The following is a 20,254-nucleotide window of genomic DNA, read 5'->3' as shown; positions in this document are numbered from 1 at the left end:
GGCACAGGGGTGATTTGGTGATGGGAAACCCGCGGGGATTACAATCGAGATGGAAAAAAAAAATGTGCAAAATGATGTAAAAATAAACTTTGTAATAATAAAAAAAAAAGCTTAAAAAAAAAAAGTGCACCAGTCTGCCACTTGACTGGGACAATAACGCTAAGAGCTAGATAAGGTAAGGCAAGGTTACTGGGTCTCAGAAGGGTAGAATGATGCTGAATAACTGCTTTTCAGAACTGGAAGGGACTTCAGAGACTTAGTTTTAAAATCTGAATTGTTAACTTTTGGAACACTACAGAGGCAACATATATTTAAAACTCACAGATCTGCTCTACCAGCAACTCAATGATTTCCCTGAACATGCAGAAAAAAAATCAAGTTTTAATCCTTGTAAAAAAAAAAAAAAAAGAAAGAAAAAGCCCTACCACCATGGTTTGATTAGCAAACCATTGTAATTGTAATTGTGGTTTGGACATAATGGATTCCCTTTTCCATTGCCTCTAATCTAATGAATTCCTCATATCTGTCTCTATCCCAGCAGACTAAATACTAGCCAAGTTGCATTAAGAGGACCTGTGAGTAGCCTCATTAAAACTAACAAACAAAAACAACTAATGAATAGGATGTTGGTAGTTAAGTCACAGACAGGAACATCACATACAAAGTCACTTCTTATATCTACCTATTGCTCTCTTATTATTAAATGTCTTGAGCAAAACATTAATTTTCTGAGACAGCACACACAGAAAATCGTCCAAGTTAGAGCAACTCTGCCATACTTCCTAATTATTTCACCTGAAAAAATTAATAGTGCCCCTTTCACCTACAAAAGCACTCATTCCAATTTGGACAATAAAGTATGTGGTTAATCTAGATTCATTGTGACAGAAATGTCAATTTATATATGACATTGAAACAAACTTGGGTATGAAGACTTTTAAGATCAGACCAATGAATTTATAGAATTTTCCAAGTTCAGAAGTTATCAAACACACAAAGAAAGGATTTAAGCTGCTCTTATTCAGTATGTATATTATCAGTTATGTCTCAATGTTTCTTTTTTTTAATAAATGTCAATAAAACTAAGACATGGAGTGATTTAAAAGCTAAGAATTTAAAGGTAATCTTTTAAAAGGAATTATGTTTAAAACTATGTACTTATTAAAACAAAAATAGGTAAAAACCATATTTAATTGCTTTTCTTTTCTTCCCAACACAGATTTATATATTGTGATATAAGGTAAGTTGAATTAGTATGTGCATTTGAATTTAGGGAAATATGTTTGCTGAATTTATCATCTCAGTCATTTCAAGGAGAAGCAATTACACTAACTGTATTTTTTTTTAAAGATTATTTATTTGTACATACAGAACTGGGGTACAGGCCAGAGGTGCAGGGGCGGCAGAAACTTCACCAGAGACAGAGTGGGGAACAGAACAGGCAGATCGATGAAATACACTGCTGAGGGGAGCAGCGGGCGGGTCAGGAGAGTTCTGCCACGCCATGTGGTCACCTCTGAGACAGGCGGGAATCGAACTCATGCGGAAGTGGTTTCAGCTTCTTAGTGCAGTGCTTTAACCCGCTGCGCCACCAGGGAGGGCCCCTACACTAACTGTATTTTAACACACTGAAATTTGTTGCATGAAGATTTAATTTATATCTGAGGTTCCTATCAGACTAAGACCTATAAAAATTTAAAGGAATTACATTTATTTGGGGATTATATTCCATCAGGGAATCAGTCAGCATGCTGTGAATATCCTGTACAGTCATAATTATGGAAACATTGATTATCATTTTCAGGTAGGTCAGATGAGATTGCTACATTATTTTTCACAACTGTCTAGAGAATTTGGTCCTTTGTAACAAATTTGTCTTGGCATCATTAAAAAAAAAAATAAAAAGGAAAGAAGAAAATAAAGCAAACTGATAAACTGTAAACCAGGATTATCTTTATTTTATATCACTTTGTATTTAAATTACTTTTCTTTCCCCCCACTAACTTCTAAGCTTGGTAAAAAAGGGACTTTCTTAATCTTTTTCAGGTCTCTGGGTCAATCACAAAATAAGCCACAATTATGAAGTTAGTGGTATTTTGCTGAATTAATTGGTTAACTAATACAGGAGTGAATGCAAAAATCTAAGTTGGTGAGAAATGAAAATGATCTCAGAGTCCTAGGGATAAAAGCAGCATCTGAAGCATGAGTAGGATTCATGATAACTGGATCCTTTTAAGGTATCATTGGCTTTGAAGGAAAAGGAATCAACCTGTTCCACACACCTATATATTTGGGGGTAAGAGTAAGAATGGAATACTGGCATTGTCATATGAGGAATTTCATTTCATCACAGTCATGGAGGAGAACATTTCACTACTTCTGCAGAGCTTAGTGTGATTTTTACTATTTTAGTCAAAACTCTTCCCCAACTATGTATCTTATAAAAACTTCAAACACATTTATATCATCACCAAAGCTAGAGTCCAAAAGTAAGGAGATACAGAACACAGGAAATCAAAATGAAGCACTTTTCCTTTTTGGGCAATTTAATCCTAGTGGAAAGTTGTTAAATTCTCTTCAAAATGATAATAAATGGAATCCATGTCATAAAAAATTTGTGCCAGCTGGGAGTGGGGACCCAGTTTGGCAACTTCTGAATTTGACTTGCTGATGGCATAGGAAGGAGATAGCTACAGCTCCTCTACCTAACACCTAAGCACCTGGCGGCACGTTAGTATAACTAAAGAGATTGTCAATATACTTGGTTTCTGCCACTTATAAAAATTCACTTAATTCTCATCATTTCTCCTGTTCAGAATAATTCATTTAATTCTTTGAACTTGAGGTTTCCCACACGTAAGGTTTTGTTGCTTCCTTCTTTCTCTTTGCTCTCCAAACACCACTTGTTGAGTTCCTACCAACTATTAATCACTATGGCAACCCCTCAACCCTAAAATAGATGCGTTAGTGTTCCAAAGGTAGTGTGAGGAGGAAATGGAGATGTAGGTACATTACAAATAGCAGAGGTATGTAAAGGGGGGAGTCCTTCATCTCTGACTCTGCCCAAGCTTTCTATGGCCCCACTTCCTGGCCCCTACATTATGTCTCCCTCCCCCGCATCCAAATGGTGACTGCATCGACAGTGCGCACTCTCAGAAGTTTCTTGTGATAATTTTGATTGTTTTCCATAGCTGTCATTTTTACTAGGCTAGGAGAAGACAGAAATATGCCTTGAAAACTGCTCTCCTCAAACACAAACACAGAGATACACAAAATTCAATAGTGATTTCTTTTCGAAAGAAGCACTTTTCATCTAATTCTCAGCAAACCAGGATCAACCTTCTGTTAACAGCCACTCGGAAACGAACTAGTGACAACAATAATAACAACTAACATTCCCTGAGCACCTACTAGGCAGGTGTTGCTAACTGGATTTAATCCCTTGAAGTAGGTACTATTATTCTCACTCTATAAATAGTGAAACTGAAACACAGCCAGGTGAAATACTTGGTAATATCTGCAGTTACAAGTGACGGAGTAAGGATTTAGACTCTGGAGAGTGTGCCCCCGTCCATGTGCTCAATCATTATGTCCCTGCAGCAGGTAACTCTGGGTAACTGCAACACTGTCACAAGCTTATTCCACTAAGGAAAGAGCTAAGCATTTGACTTCCTAAGGTGTTCATTTGTGTCCAGAATAGATACCTCTCATTCTTATTCTAAGTGCATGTCTGGAAAGCAACAAATGTAAAATAAGTAGAGCTGGAGTCAAATACACTGATAGCCTGATTAGAAAAAGGCAGGGGGATATTTACACACATATACGCAAATGGTAGATTATAAGGACTCAAAATTCAGGACTTTCTGGAACACTTTACCACAGAACAAAAGACCCAGCTCAAAATACCATTCCAACTGGATCCCAATGTTTACCCTAGCAATTGTATATACATTTCATTTCCAGGACATTGCTGCGTTTTTAATAAAGAAGTAGTTTGGGTGAATCTCATGTTCATTTATTTTTTATTTTTATTTTTACTATTCTACTGTCTTGTCAGTTTGAGCAAAAACCTGAACTAACTTCAGGCTTCACTCCTCTACCTCCTCTATCAATTGATACATAAGTCTCAGGCACATTAACAGGAGTAGCTCAAATCAAGACTGCAATGCTTAGTGTTCAAGAATGAAAACTGTCTTTAAAAATCTGCTTTTGTTTTCTTGTGCCCTAAAATTAAATTCCACCTAAATAAAACTAAATTTAAGGTCTGTCTTTATTTTGGTAAAGAGTTGCATCTGTGTATATGTGTGTGAAAAGTTCTCAGTTGAAAGGCAAGGGTTGGAACCTTCTGTTAAAACTTATAATAAATTATAAACATATTGTCACTGAGTTTACTCCAAAGACCAATAAATCACCTGAAAAGGGTAAAAATAAACCTACTTTTATTAAAAGGAAATTCATTATTAGACACACATGAACACTGATCTAGTATAAAGTATATACAAGTTGTCACTGGACTGTCACCTGATTGTTCTGATGGCTGTTCTCATCACCTAGAGAAATGTAGTTCAAAAGCAAGAGTGACTTAAAATTGAACTTGTAATACTTTCAATATATAAAGTGGGTAGGTTTGTATCAGATGATCTGTTCTGTAGGTCACTAACTCTAAAAATCCTAATCAAGAGCAAAGAATATAACTCGTTAAATGTGTTGGTAACAGCCTCTGTTACTGATTCTCAGTCATCATTAATTTCCATTGCCTTATAATATAGTTTAAAGAAGAGAGACCACAAAACTACTATTTTAAGTACAGAGAAAAGATACATTCATTGTTCAGCCTTATAAGGAAGTTAAATATTTCAGGCCAAGTGCAGGCAATGACAGAAACTAACTAATAAGAAGTTTCTTTTTTATTTAGGAACAAGAGGAAATAAATAAGGGAGAAAATGACAATGTTGCACAGCTCAGGTACAGGGAGGCATACAGCATTTAGCATTTCTCTTTCTTCTCAACTCCATTAACTGTGACTCCTCTAAGTTAATGTAGAGTAGGGGTGCAGTGCAATGTAGTTAAGGCACATTCAGGAATTCTGGAAAAGATCAGTTACTGTCCTAGTTTCTCATCTTCCGAGCTGCATGAGCACTTGTAGTCAAGATGGCAGTGCCATAAACCTCGCCCATGTTCATCCCCCCAGGAAAGACATTTGAGGGGAGAACAGCCCCTCATTAGAGCATATATCTTACAGTCACATAGTCCTGCAATAATCTGAAATTGTATGTCCCCTCTTATTACCTGCATAACCTGCAAAAACTAGCTACTAAATGTCTTCATCTTCAGAATGAGTATGACAGTATGTACCTAAGTTAACTACTGTAAAAATTTTAAAAGATTTACTCTAAAAAAACCAGGAGGCAGTCTTCTTCTTAATGTATCTTAGTACTTTCATCACCTTTACTTCCATGATCATATCCAGTATGTCAACACTACCACCAAATATAAAACCATCACTTCCATCATCACCACCACTACCACCACCACCATGTCCAACCAAGGAAACTTGTCTCAAACCACCACCTCCAATACCAACACTACCACGTCTAAACAACAACACTGTACACAAAACTACCACCTCTAATACCATCACCACCACAACCACCATCATCACCACCACCATCTCCACAACTATCACTTTCACCACCAGTACCACCATTACTACCAATGCCCTCATCATCCTGATTGCATGGGTGAGGAAATTTGCTCCGAGGTTAAGTAATTTACTAGAAGTCACAAAGCTAGTAGGAAACAGAGGTAGAGCTCAAACTTGGGTATGGAATCCATAATCCTCCTAAGTCCGTCTTTATCACAAGAAGTCAGCACAGAAAATGTGGTGGTCTTAGCTTCAACAGTCACCACAGAAAGTCAAGGATACACAGAATTCCAGATCTCTCATATCTAAGCCTAAAAAAAAACATGATATGCAGAAATAAAAAATCCAGGCTGTTTCACTGATAGCTGAATCACCAGCTACCTGAGGTTTTCCTTGTTGCCCTTTTATCACCAGCCTGAAAGACAAAAGACCCAAGTTCTGCTCGTGGCTGACTTTTGCCCATCTCTTCCCTATCTTCAATCGTCACAAAAGAGTAGAATGTCTGCTCTCCCATCGGGCCCTGCAGAGACACCACAAAAGGGAAAGAACGTGTCATCTAGAGCACAAGTCCTCAGTCCTCAGGAGAAAAGCAGGAAATTAAAGGCGTTGTTTATTTAGTCTGGCTCTACAGTGAGTCAGCTGTGTGGACCAATGAAAAGAATGAGCTGGCTGGCTAATAGATGTGGTATTACTTAGGCTGTATGTCAAGTCAGGAGAGGAAGCAAAGGAGACTTTCTTTCCTTTTGCCACACTGTTGACTGCTTGTTTCCCACCAAGAACTCTGGGCTTCCCTATGTCCAGGGCAGTAAGCACAGGCACAGCGACCAGCTGCTGCAGCTGCTTTCCTGTTCCACCAGCACCTTCGGCCAGGCTCCCTCAGCTGGCTCACCCAAAGCAAAAGATCACCTCTGCTGCTGCACCCACCTTACATTTGACTGCCCTCTCTTCCTTTCCTGCCAACCCAGCCCAGAGCCACTTCATGCTACTGTTGCAAAGTTGACCCGTAAGAGGTGTGTGGCATTTTACAAGTGCCACTGAGATCAGAGCTCTCCTATCCCAAAAAGTGAATCTTTTTGGGATTGCTCTAGTGATTAAAGGGTTAAAGTAAGTCAGGACAATTCCTAGAGACCAGGACTAATTCAAAAAATGAGAAAATGAAAATGTTGACAGCATTTTTCTAGAAATCGTGTACTTAAACTACCAAGACAATGTGACCCAGAGGCATAAGCACCTAAGTTTCTTTTTTTATGTTATTGCAGTAAGAACATTCAATATGGAGTGTACAGTATATAATATTGGTTTTAAGTATACAGTACACAACCTGTTAAATATTGAACACAACACTTCACAGATCTCTGAAATACATTCATTTTGCATTCCTGAAGCTTTATGTGTGCTCATTAGCAAGTCCCCATTTCTGCTTCCCTTTCCCGAGCACAGTGCTGTGTCCACTTCCACAAATGACTACTTCCGCAATCTCAGATAAGTAGAATCATGAAATATTTGACTTTCTGTGAATAGCGTAAGAAGATATACTGAGATTAATTTAAATACCCTCACTGGGGATGATATAAAATCCCATTATAGTAAATGAATGTACACTGAGTCTTTCATCAAGTTTGATAAGCACCTGTTTATTGAAATCATCTATACTCTGAGATTTACCAAGATAGATTCCAGGTTAAAATACTCATCACACTTCTCTTCCCAATTATGCCTTCTGCCTGTCATTAGCAAATGCAACTATTTTACCCCAAATTAAGGCTGATCAACAGCTTATACCATGGCTTCATAATGATGTTAGTCCTTATCAAAATATGAGCTACTCATTACCTCTCATTTTAAAGTATAAGGAGCATATTTTTTTCTGTTTCTTTCATAATGATTAGCCTAGTGTTGGACATAAGCCATTAGTTTTTAAGTATATGCAAAGTCAATGATATATAATTCTTCTTTAGTCTGAAATCAGCAAAGCTATCAGCTTCTTCTGTAATGGTTTAAAAGATGACTTAGAAAAGGGCCCAAATTTTAAATACTTCAATGTGTCTAGCCTATGAAATCTCCTCGTTTGCTATAATAATATCTCTTCACATAACTTTATTATAATCCCAAGCTCTAAATTAGTAGTGAAAAACTAAGATTATAACAACAAACATGGTAATAGGGTTGACATGGTAAACAACCCATCGGCACATAATCAATTTTGGCTCCTGGCAGTAATGAATTAGAAGTCATAAATGCTTTTTTGGCTTATACACTGTCTTATTTTTGTAACAGTTATGCATTCATAAAAACATGTGCATTTATAAAAACATTTCTTATAGTTATAATTTAGGATTGCAGATGATATTACATGTGGTTTGGTTCTAAGACAGAGAAATATTCCACTCTGAAAAGGTAATCCACTAGAACAGAAATTCATATAAATCCTAAAACTATTCCATCTAAGCTACTTACATTATCACATTACCCAGGAAAATTTTCTGTCAATGTAAAATATCTTGTTTCTATCATTTTAATAGGTTAAATGTACCAGATAAAATTCACATACTGTAAAGTAAATCTTAAATATGCTGGATTCATGGTAGCCTATTCCAATAACCTTTCTTATCTAACATTATCTTCTAGAATTTTTCATCATTTCTTATTCCCCTAAAAGACATAATCATTCTTCTGTGACTATTTCAAATTTTGTTTCATCTTTTTCCAGCTGGCTGCTTTCTTGTCTTACGTATTTGTTTTACCCTCAGAATTGAATTGCTGTCTCATAGGTCTCCATTCCCTGGAATTCTGTGCATTGTAGCAAGAAAAGGATACTAGTAAAACACATATCAAAAATAAAGTGCTTTTTTTCCTGAACCTAATATTGCCATAAACATACATAATCCTGTCTTTTTTTTTTTTTAAATATTTATTTATTTGTACAGAACTGGGGTACAGGCCAGAGATGTGGAGGGTGAGAGGATTCACCAGAGACAGAGTGGGGAGCAGAACAGGCAGATCGACGAAGCACACTGCTGAGGGGAGCAGCGGGTGGGTCAGGAGAGGTCTGCCACACCATGTGGTCACCTCCGGGGCAGGCGGGAATCGAACTCATGCGGAAGTGGCTTTAGCTTCTCAGTGCAGTGCTTTAACCCGCTGCGCCACCAGGGAGGGCCACATAATCCTGTCTTTTTTACTGTAATTTTCAAGTTTTGCCTAAAGTGTTTAATTACAGAATACAAGTATTACTTGCCAGCTATCAGCATTTTTTTGACAATTAACATTTTGATCTTAAAAAATGATTAAGCTGCAATAAGTCAATACATTTACACAAAAATATGAAGATGCACATTTTTATAAATATGACTTCTTCACGAAAGATAAGATCAAGGAATAGGAATATATCTTATTCTTCTAACTGAAGAATCAATCAAGTTGACTACCTCTTTATCTCTATCCCTAATCAGATTAGACCTTATTACTATCTTTGTTAATGGCTTCATAAAATAAGCTCTTCAATATAGACTTTCACAAAAATTCCTTTTTGATGTTCTTGAAAGAATCCTAAATTCTGGCTTTATGTGCACCATTAAACAAACATGAAAGATATTTTAAAGTATTCAATAAAGTTCAGAGGTGTCAACGGCTTTATTCATATATTGTAGGTGTTAAAGAAAGTCCTATATCAGGATAAACTATGCAATCAGCGGCTATACAAATTCATTCTTAAAATGAGTGGGTTTAGTCTATCCAGTTGAATTGTGCTGCATGACAAACTCTCTTTCACTGGGACCTGACATTGGACATAACTACCACAGAAAAAGTAATCCATATAAAACAGAATAAAGGATCTTTGCTATTATGTTATTTTTAGAAACAATGTTTGAATCCTTGATACTTAGCTTAAGACTAAGTCCACTGACCTGAACAAATTTATTGCAGCAACAGACTTAGTAAGTACTTAAAAAGCTTGTCAGTAATAAAAACCCTTTGTCAAGATGAAAATGCTTTAAAATTAAGATTCTAGAAAGGAAAAAAGTATTGAGCTGAAATTTCATTCCACTTATAAAGTACTTTGCCACTTCTAATTTTTCCCCTGCCAATTTAGCAAATAAAAAGACACCGAGAGTTTCAGAAAACTAGAAAGTAGCTATGGATCTAGAATACGAATATACACATACGAAGATGGCTTACCAGTAAAATCACCAATGCCTACCAATTTTCACAAGAAATCTAAATTTCTAATATTGGAATTTGGCAATATTTTGTAAGCAAACATTTAATCAATTTAATGGCATAGGATGAATGTTTTAAGTGGAGTGTGGTGGAATAAATTACTCCATAAAACAGGTGTCAGTCTTTTCTACTTCTTTTGCTTCTACACTGCCCAAAAGTTGGTTATTTATTATGGGTTGGTAAAAGTCCTACATAGAAAAGTAGATAGGGAAATTGATAGGAAAAGTCTGTTCCTTCCCTAAAAAGAGCCACTTTTATAAGAGAATGGAAGAACAAATTTTCATGAGAAAACATCTTAAGAAAAATTAATATACAAAAATAAATAAGAGCAAAGCACAGCACCAATTTGCTCATATTAAAGGATTACCCTTTGTGAGTTAATTTAGTAATCTGCAACACTCTTTAATAACAGGGTTATGAGTGTCATAATACAACAGGGTTCAATAATAGAAATGTTTACAAAATATAATAAAAAAAAATCCTAGCAAAGGAATAAAGCTGCTGTGTACTAAAGTGGGCTGGATCACATTTAATATAAACCCTTTGGAAAATTCCTTCCTTGGATATGCAGGCTATTTACCTGGGACTATATTACTCTTTCATTAAAATAAATGCCCCAACAACACACATCTCAACAAGAGGAACATTAACAACATAAGATCCAACATAAACTTGATATTCATCAAGAGCTATGCACACACACACATTGGAAAGTGGATATTATAAACTCCGCTTTGCTTGATGTAATCGTGCAGTATTCCATTACTATTCATCGCTATCATACAATTATTAAAGGACTATAAAGATATTGGAAGGTTCTTTTAAAATCAGAATTTTCCCTCTGTCTACCTCCCACTCCTTTTCTTGTTTTCCCTACTTTTTCAGTAGGAGAAATTTCATCGTGAAGAGAATACACCTGCCATGTGACATATCACATGCCCTTAACACAAGAACTAATCATTTTTAGAGCTAACTATATTTTATGTATTTTTTTCCCTGAAATTCCTAACTTGCCAATGATTCAACCAACATATTCACATGAGTGTCTCATTTTGCACTTCAGATAGAATGAATAATTTCCTTTCTTCCATCTGTCGAGTTTGGACATTGCCCATTGGGTCAATTTTTCTGGTTTGTTTTTGGTGAGGGTAGTGCCCTCTCCTATGCAATGAATACCTAAATAGAAGCTATTAATGGGTAGCTCATCACCAACCAGGCACTTGGTGTTTCATCACTGGCAAGTGTCATGGTAAAACGCCAACAGGAAGAGTAGATTGTTTCCCCCCACACATACAACTTTTTTTTATCTGATCTCATTCTAGTCAGATGCTTGGACAGAATTCTATTTCTCTTTCATCACTGAATCAGCAGGGTAAAATGGTTTGCTTAATCATGTAAAAGAAAGTCAGACTGGAACAAAATAAGAACCGTGTGGGGTCACAAGACTGAAAAGGCAGAATTTGTCATTAAGTTACAACTAAACATTAGTATTTAAACGGAAACATTATCTTATATTGTCACAAAAACACAAAGTCAGGCTAAAAACAGCAAAAATCATTTCCATCAACCCCGGAAAACTCTTTCCAGAGATGTTTATTTTGGGGGTTCACCCAACTTGTACTTTGCTTTGAAGTTAGCAACTTAATGTGAGGTTTTAAATAATCCTTTTATGTGCATGTTTAGTATCCGATTCAAAACAAAATATACATTTTTCCATCCATGGCAAGTAGCTTGATAAAACTGGTCCCAAGATTCTATTATAGCCTATGCAATTCATATATATAGGAGCACAAAAGAATCCAATTTTGATATCACGGTAAGGCCTTTTTATAAAGCATCAGAGAAGAGGCTTAGAAGGAAGGACTGATATTTTAAATCAGTCTTTGAAACTATTCCATGCCTCATATGCTCTTTAATATAAAAAACCCACAGACACATTCTCACATGCACAAACTCATTCAACCACACGGACGCGCGCACACACACACACAGACAGATCTATCTATCTATCTACAGATATATATAAAAGAACTTACACAATTTCATCGTTCTGGAACTCCAGTTCTCCACAGGTGTCTTCAAAGTCCTCCCCTCCGCCTCTGGCAGTCCCTTCAATGGTTTTATAAGGAACGATAACATTTCCGCGAGCGCCTGATGTTCGCAAGACTTTCACCTCCATGATGCCAATGCTCTCACTCACATGAGTCACGGGTTCCTCAAAAGTGAAGATGCCCGCGTGGTCATCATCAAAAATAGTCACAGTGGCCGTAGAGGGAGAACCCAGGCAAGCGAGCGTAGAGACATGGTTGGCTTCCAGGATGCCATCTTCTGAGGCTTCAGAAGATACTTTGACATTGCTTAGATGCACATGGAAATTTTCATCCTCCTCAAAGATATCGTCATCGATGATGCCAACTCTGATTTCCTTCAGGGTCTCACCAGGCTTGAAGACCACAGTTCCTTCAGTAAATTCATAATCAGACCCAGCATTGGCAGTGCCATCCTCTGTTCTGAAGTCAACAAACACAGTATTGGTCAAATCACCACCTCTGCGGATAATGGTCAGGGCCACAGTACCACAGTTCTCCAGACACTGGTATGTCCCTTGTTCAAAGAAGATCTTACTAACAGGGTCATTTTCAGCCATTTCTGTGTTGACCTCATGCATGCTGACCGCTTTCCTTGCTTGGTCAGCTGCATGCCTCTTTAAGATGTTGCCAGCTCCGGTCATCAGGCGAGTGGCTTGAATGCGATAAAATGCTCGACTCTTCTGCTGCTGACTCAGGACTTGGTAGTTAGCTAATTCAATTAATTGCTCTATTTCTTTCTCTGGATGCTTCTGCTTGAGTTCCTTCAGAATCCTAGCCATTTCTCGCCTAGCCTCTTCATCATCTTGGTCCCTCTCATCAACCTCCAGAACCAGAGCACCATCTAAGAAATTGTCAACATGGGAATTGACCACTTTCCCATCCATCTCGATTTCAGTCTTGGAAGATGGCCTGTCTCCTTCATGTTCAATAATCATTCCCCTCTGTTTCCCAGCCCGATACCTCTTATAGACATACTTGTAAAAGAGAAGCCTCCTGTCTGCCACCCAAGCAAATACAACACAGATGGGAAAAAAGAAAAAAGTAAGTAAACCTTCCCAGACCTCCACAACCCCGGGAGAGATGACAGACAAAATAATGTAAAGCCAGGTATAGGCAAAGATGCTCCAGGCTGCTGTCACGAAGAACACACGCAAATGCTTAATTTTCCTCGTCTCTCCATCAGGAACCACATAAACACACAATGCAATAATGATGAACATATTGAATGCAGCACTACCCACAATGGTGCTAGGACCAAGGTCTCCTGCAGTGAAGTTATGGCCACACACTTCAATTACTGAAAGGAGAATCTCTGGAGCAGAAGAACCCAGAGCCATCAAGGTCAAGTTGGAAACGGTTTCATTCCAAATCCTCACAGTTGTCTTGCTGGTCTCTCCATTGGGCTTCTTTATGGTAATTTCTTTTTCTTGAGATGTGATGACTTCAATAGAGGACATGAACCGGTCAGCGATGATGGAAACTCCAAGAAACATGTAGACCATGGCCACAAAATACACAGTAGCTCTAGCAATTTTGTCCCCAAAGGAAGGATCTTGGGGCTCCCAGATGGGTAAAATCACCCCTTTCTTACAATAATATGAGCCAGTACATTCACCAGTTTCATTGCCTTCTCCTTCCATTTCTGTCTCAGCACTTATATGGTCCACATGGAAAAATAACAGAGCCACAGTGGCTAACAGATGGAATCCCATGGAAAAGTTAGGTGAGATATTTAATCGCAGCATGTTGTAGAATGGCAGACTTCCAAGTGTTGCAACCTACACTGAAAGAAGATGGGACAAAAGAGAAAAAAATGAAATCATTAGAGCCATATCGAAAAGCATGACTAATTACCTATCTTTATTGCTTTTACCAATGGTTTCTTCATATTTGACTATCCTAAAAATCTATGGTAAACCATTATTCTAAGAATCCATCAATGAGATTAAGCAGGCCTTTGTAATTTAAAACTCAATTTCTCCACATGCAGCATTCCCATATGGAGTCCTCATTCACTGAGCAATAGACACAAGCAGCCATTAGAAATAAAAAGTTCAATTATAGTCTTGCTTTATTGAATACATACTTACACATGCAAGCAACCAATTGACAAAAAAAAAAAAAAAAAACTTTTGAACATTTAAAAATTCCTCTTTACTGGTAAATCAGATTGTCTTTTACATTTGGTTAGTATGATCACTAACACCAGAAGCTGTTTCATCCCCAGAATCACATTATTAAGACTGATGCTTGGAGTTCAGACCCTAAAAATCTGATCCACACAAGGCCTACTGATGACCTCATATTGTGGAATACCCCTTTCTCTGCATACCATGAAATGATATCCTATTCCTGCAACTGGCTAGGAAACAGAAAAATCCTCAAGTTTGCCTGTAGCCTGTAATCAAAGTTCGATGGTATTTGTATTAAAGGGAAAATTTTCTGCTGCAACACATTATTTTATACACTAAACACGGTTTTAAAAGGCATATTTGACAATAATACATTCCCTCTTAATTTTTTTAACCAGGTCTCTTGAGCACTAACAGCTGGACATCTGGTTTTTCAAAGATAGCTCTTCACATGTGTGCACACAGCAGAAAGCAGGTGATCAGGCCCAGATCTAGCTGTAAGATTCTGGCCTGACAGGCTGTGAAGTCACAGCCTAAAATCATAGCCTAAAATGATCCTTCTTGAGGTCCATATTATACTTTCTATGGTCATTATAAAACACATATTGGTTCTATAGAGGGTCCAAGTGACCAAAAAAAAAGTCTGAAGCAATAATTCCATCTACCTGAGATCATGTGGTATGTCCTCAGTGACCACAGAGTATACATAGGATGAAGGGCTGGAGTCAGTTAGGGACATGGCAACAGAATCACTGAATACAACAAGCCAAGTCCTGGACTGAGCTACCAAGGCCCTACTTCACCCACCAGCCCAGCTAAAACTCAGCTGGGGCCCTGGCTCCTACTGGGATGCTGCACCAGATGAGGGTCTGTCCCCAGTCAGGGTAACTGGAGTTTGGAAGGTCTTGTATGTAGGACCCATTCATGGTCAGATAACGTGATGACAGGAAGGAATGCTGAGGGTAACAGCATTGTGGTTGATAGTGAAAAGTGAGACTGGACAGGACTCTTTCAGAGACATGGGTTGATCGAGAGTCACCCCCAAGTTCACTAGTTCTCTGGTCCATGTTGGCTCAGCTGGTTCACAATGAAAACAGCACTAAGGCCCATGGGACTGGCTCTGGCCCAGGGTGCTCTGACAGGTGCTCAGGGAGACTGCCACCGCCATTCACCTAAAACAATTTGTAGCTCATCACTTTTGAGAGATAAACTTCTTTGGAAGTCTTCACATTTTAAAGAAAACCTAGCAGAAGGCTGTGTCTGATGACAGAGCTCCATTCTAATTACAAGACACAAAACTGAATACATTTTCAAAATATGCAGTTCATGGTCACCAACTGTTCATACTGGATGGGTTATAGGTTCTCTGCTTAAAGAGAAGGTGGCACTGAATCATCCTGTTACTACTGTAGCAGCAGCAGAAGAGCTAGCTCTGACTCTCTCAAGCCAACCATTTATCCCCCAAATATATATGAATGTCATCTAACACACGTTTTAAAAGGACCCACTAAACTCTCTGCTAGGGCTGAGAATTCATCAGTGAATTAAAGAAAAAACTAAGCCTCTGATCTCATGGGGTTTAGATCCCAACAGGAAAGAAACAGTAGATAAAGAAAAATGTCAGGTGGTAAGAAAAAGAAATGCTGAAGTGGAGAGAAACAGATAATGTAAGTAGGAAAGGGCCCCTGCATGTGCGAGTGGGTACACACATTTGGGTGTGCACCCCTCATTTATATTTATCCTGTTTTAATTCAGCTGTGTCATTTACATAGTTCTACAACTTTGCGATGACTTTTCTACTCTTCCCTATGTGCACCTGCTTTACTCACCCTCCACCAAACCTCCTGCCATGCACAAATTTATATTGAAGTCCTTCTCCATCAGGTGACATCAAAGTCCAGAAGGAGAAGGCACAACTAGAGGAGATGTGCAGGATTTCTAAGTGCAAAGGCCCTGAAGGGAACTTGCTCTATTTATTTCCAGAAACACAGAGAAACCAGTGTGACGAGAGGGCAACACAGATGATAAGTAGGCACAGGAGCTAGAATCACAATGGATTTGATCATGGTGGGGCTGCAGGTTTGGACTGTGGGGGAAACGTGAATCACAGAACGGCTCTGATCAGAAGTGGGATGCGATCATTCTAGAGATTTTTCATTTAAAACGATTTCTGCTAATTCAGTGGAACAGAGACTGTCAGGGCAAGGATAGAAACAAGGAGATCAGCTGTTGCCTGTCAGAAAGAAATCTGATTTAAAAATGATCCCTATGCAGCGGGTAGAGAAAATGACACAGTAGAGAGCTAAAGTTTTCAAAGGAGAAATATTTGTAATAATGCTTTTAGAAGATTTACAAATGATGTATCTAGAGAACCTGTAGAAATCAATAAAGTTAAGTAGTTGCTCACAGGGAATCATGTAGAACATAAACACTAAACAAAGACTGTCTCCAAGGTTGATATTATCACGGGGTCCCTTTAAACCACTGCCAAATCTCATCATTCCGCTCACTTTTGAGCCGAAAATGAGCTTTGAAATTGCAGCTCTGATTGCCATTCCTCTTAAAACTCTTCACTGGCCTAAAGACAAAGTTCAAACTCCTCAATTGGTTGTTCACACCTTTTTTTTTTTTTTTTAAAGATTTATTTATTTGTGCATACAGAACTGGGGTACAGGCCAGAGGCTCAGGCGCGGTGAGAGGTTTCACAGAGACAGAGTGGGGAGCAGAACAGGCAGATCGACAAAGTACTGCTGAGGGGAGCAGCGGGCGGGTCAGGAGAGGTCTGTCGCGCCATGTGGATCTCCTCCGGGGCAGGCGGGAATCGAACTTATGCGGAAGTGGCTTTAGATTCTCAGTGCTGTGCTTTAACCCACTGTGCCACCAGGGAGTGCCCTGTTCAGACCTTTTTTAAGATGTGGTCTTTAGGCTCCAGAATATGAAAATTCTTTCAATTCTCTGAATATGACAATACGTTCTTACTCCCACGTCTGTGCAAGTTGTGTTATTTGAGCCATAACTACTTTACTTCTGAGAAGCAAGTTTCCCAATGGCTAACTGGCAAATCACAGTCAAATGCCCGAGTGCATAAACTCTAGTCCCCACTCTCAAACACAGGTCTAGACACACGCAGTAGGTATTACGAGTCCTTTTTGGAGGTGGGATGGCTGAGGTTCACACAGCTTGAGGATTTGTTGAAGGTGAAATGGACAGGAAGCTCCAGAACTGAGTGTCAAACACTGTTCTGTCTCTGAGACAGATATAATTAACTCCTCTATTACACCACCACTGATAGTGAGAAGTAATCTTTGAGAACTGCGTGGACAAGACCTTTGCAAAACCTCTTTTACGCAGGACCTTTGTTAGCAAAAATCCTATGATGGTTTTCACCAGCCTGGCTTTTATCTTTTGGATTTAGAGACTCAAATAGACAAGCAGCAATAGCGAAGGTGTAACATATGGGCTGGCATGTTCCTAGAAACAGCTGCCCTTTACTCTGGTTTTTAGCAATTACCTGGCTACCTCTTCCTGCATACATCATTAGGATAAGCTCTTATGTTGGTCAAGAAAAGGTCCTTCCCTGCCCCAATGCACATCTCACAATACATTCCTAAGTCAAAAGGATCCCAATGTCCAAGGATAGAAAGGAAGCAGTAAAAATCTCCCATCAGAAACAGGAGATGGGCTTCTGAACTTAACTCAAAATATCACAATTAGAGGTAGGAGTACAACTTGTGAAATTATTAGACACAAAATACAGATAAAGTTTATTGCTAGTAAAACAACTGAAAGCTACGTTCTGGATTTCAGTTTCTTAAGACCAAATCCATTGCTTATGAGGATGTGGGTGAGGTGCTGTCTAATGAGGGTCCCTTTACTTTTTGTCTTCATTCTTTTATGGTTTCTCCCATGTGATCAGATTCAAGCAAATCTCCATGTGATCAAATTCAAGTTCAACTTGACTGGCTCCACTAGTTCCTCAAATACATACTTCCATGAAAACTAATTAGGAAGACAGAATGGGCGCTGTGGACACAGTGATCTGCTCCCTCGCTTTCTTATATCCTGCCCACCCCTGAATTCTGGATTAAGGGAAAGGCTGTTTTCATGATGGTTTCAGACAAGTGCTCACTTTGAAATATCCATTATATCTTCATTATATATAATATCCATTATATCTTCAATGTGTCTTCAGCACAGTACCAAGAACATCCTATTGTCTTTTGCTCACCATTTATTTTAATTTATTTTTACTTAAACAGCAAAAATTTAGCTCATATAGTTCTGGAGGAGAGGAAAAGTGAGGTCAGGGAAAAGGATCTCTTCCTGGTTTGCAGGTGGTCATCCGCTTCTGTGTCCTCATATGGCAGAGAGCTGAGACACAGAAAGCACGCTAGTCCCTTCATGAGGAAGTGACCCTTATGACCTACTTAACTCCCAAAGGTGCCATCACATTAGACATTAGGGCTTCAGCATATGAATTTGGGGGGATACATTCAGCTTATAGCATCTGATTTCTATGAATCTGACAGCTTACTGGCCAAATAAGCATGGCCCTCTGACAAATCTTTCAGCAACACTCAAACACATGAGACAGTTTGATATACATAGATAGAAAAATGAAGTTTCACCTCTAGAAAAGTACAAATGAAATCCAGATCAATTAAATGAGTCTGCAGAATCTGTAGAATCCTGAGATGGGAAAGATATTCCTGAATAAGGAGGTGGGAAGACTTATTTTAAAGTAAATCTAATTCAAACCATCCCCAGAACCTAGAGATTACAGACTTGAATGGTATCGACCAAGGATGGTGAAAAGATGTGTGCTGAGTAAGACCAGCCATCTGTATAAAGGAGGAGGTTATGGGTACCACGATGGAAACACACACCTGCAAGAAAGACCTTCATCAAGAGCCCTCCCACAGCAGAGGTCTGAGCAGCTGAACAGTTCCACAGCAGAGCAGTGGGGTCCCTGTAGACAGCAGTAGCCAGTTTTGGCGACCAAGACCTGACTCAGAGGGGAGGAAACTGCTGGTATTCCCGCCAACCCACTGCAGGCGGCGGCCTAATCTCATTCTGTTGATTGGCAGCTGGGGTTATTCCAAGGAACTCCAGGACTTTCATTCGGACCTGGAATTCCTTCTATATAATTCTTGCTGACTAAAAGCCTCAAAGCTTAGCAATTAATCTGATTCTAAGGCAACATTAAAGCCACCATAAATCCTTGCCCACTACGAAGGCAAGCCCTTCCAAATGCTTTTAGACAAAGAAGATGGCAGCAGATGGCTTTCCTTATCTGCCCATCTCATCCCATGGAGAGGTGCACAGCTGACTGGGCACCCCACGCCCCAGGCCATCAGCGTGAAAGCAGACTCAGAAGGGGCTCAGTTTGCCCAGTGGCTTTACTATTGCCCCTCTGTTTTGCTTTATTTTCCAAAGAGAGTTTCCTCTTTGCTGTATGATCACCTGAGAAAGGTTCTCTGGGGAACAGGCAATGGGAGGTCATGCAAAAGGCTCAAACATTTTTGCCTTAACTTTTAAGAATGGAATCAGGATTCTGTCCCAGGTCAGAAAATGCCCATGTAACTTACAGCAAAGGAAACAACAGGGTAAGTGTCAGACAATGTAGCCAAACAAACAAACAAACAAAAGGGTGAGGGGGAGGAGGAGAAATGTATTAAGATAATGAAAAAGTTACAGAAAATCCATAAGCTGTAGCCGGTGGTCCTTCCTCCTGACCTGGTTTGCCTATGTAGCATTTAATGTTTTGCATATGCTATAAAATTTTAAACAGCTCTGATTAGTATATCCCTGTCTCTGACAGGCATAAAGGCTGTCAGGATAGGGGTTTTGTCTCACTGATGCACTGATATTTTTCCCAGTTCCCAGAGCAGACCCTGGCACCTGGACAATGATGTACAGTGCGTGCTCACTGGACAATGCATCATTCCCACAGACTCATGAGCTAATTCGCTGACTCCCTGGTGGTGAATTAGAATCTGGAACCTGGGCCTTAACATTTTGATTTTAAATGTTTTCTATGTGGAATGGATGCCCCAGAGTGAGCAGAGGACCCTATTATACATAGAAATGCCACTGCTAGTGTTAAGCGGAGGAGGAGATGTGATTGAGGTTTCCAGGGCAGAGAAACCCCAACAGAAAGAACTGACCTC

General features: G+C 39.0%; 1 protein-coding gene across 2 annotated transcripts in view; it reads right to left on the bottom strand.

Annotated features, from left to right (window-relative positions):
* The window catches only part of SLC8A1 (solute carrier family 8 (sodium/calcium exchanger), member 1), a 293,942-nt gene that overhangs the window by 259,786 nt on the left and 13,902 nt on the right, over positions 1–20,254 (bottom strand). Inside the window, exon 2 of one of the 2 annotated variants that reach the window (XM_012727671.1) lies at positions 11,899–13,735. In XM_012727671.1, the coding sequence (XP_012583125.1) occupies positions 11,899–13,697 (1,799 nt within the window). In that variant the 5' untranslated portion in view covers positions 13,698–13,735. The remainder of the gene's footprint in view (positions 1–11,898; positions 13,736–20,254) is intronic. The other variant, XM_012727672.1, reaches the window with a different exon arrangement.

The sequence above is a fragment of the Condylura cristata genome, unplaced genomic scaffold (genome assembly GCF_000260355.1).
Source record: "Condylura cristata isolate star-nosed mole 26May11 unplaced genomic scaffold, ConCri1.0 scaffold00020, whole genome shotgun sequence".
In the NCBI taxonomy this organism is placed as follows: Eukaryota; Metazoa; Chordata; class Mammalia; order Eulipotyphla; family Talpidae; genus Condylura; species Condylura cristata.
The sequence above is the reverse complement of the archived record's forward strand: the minus strand, read 5'-3'. Positions and strand labels throughout refer to the sequence as shown.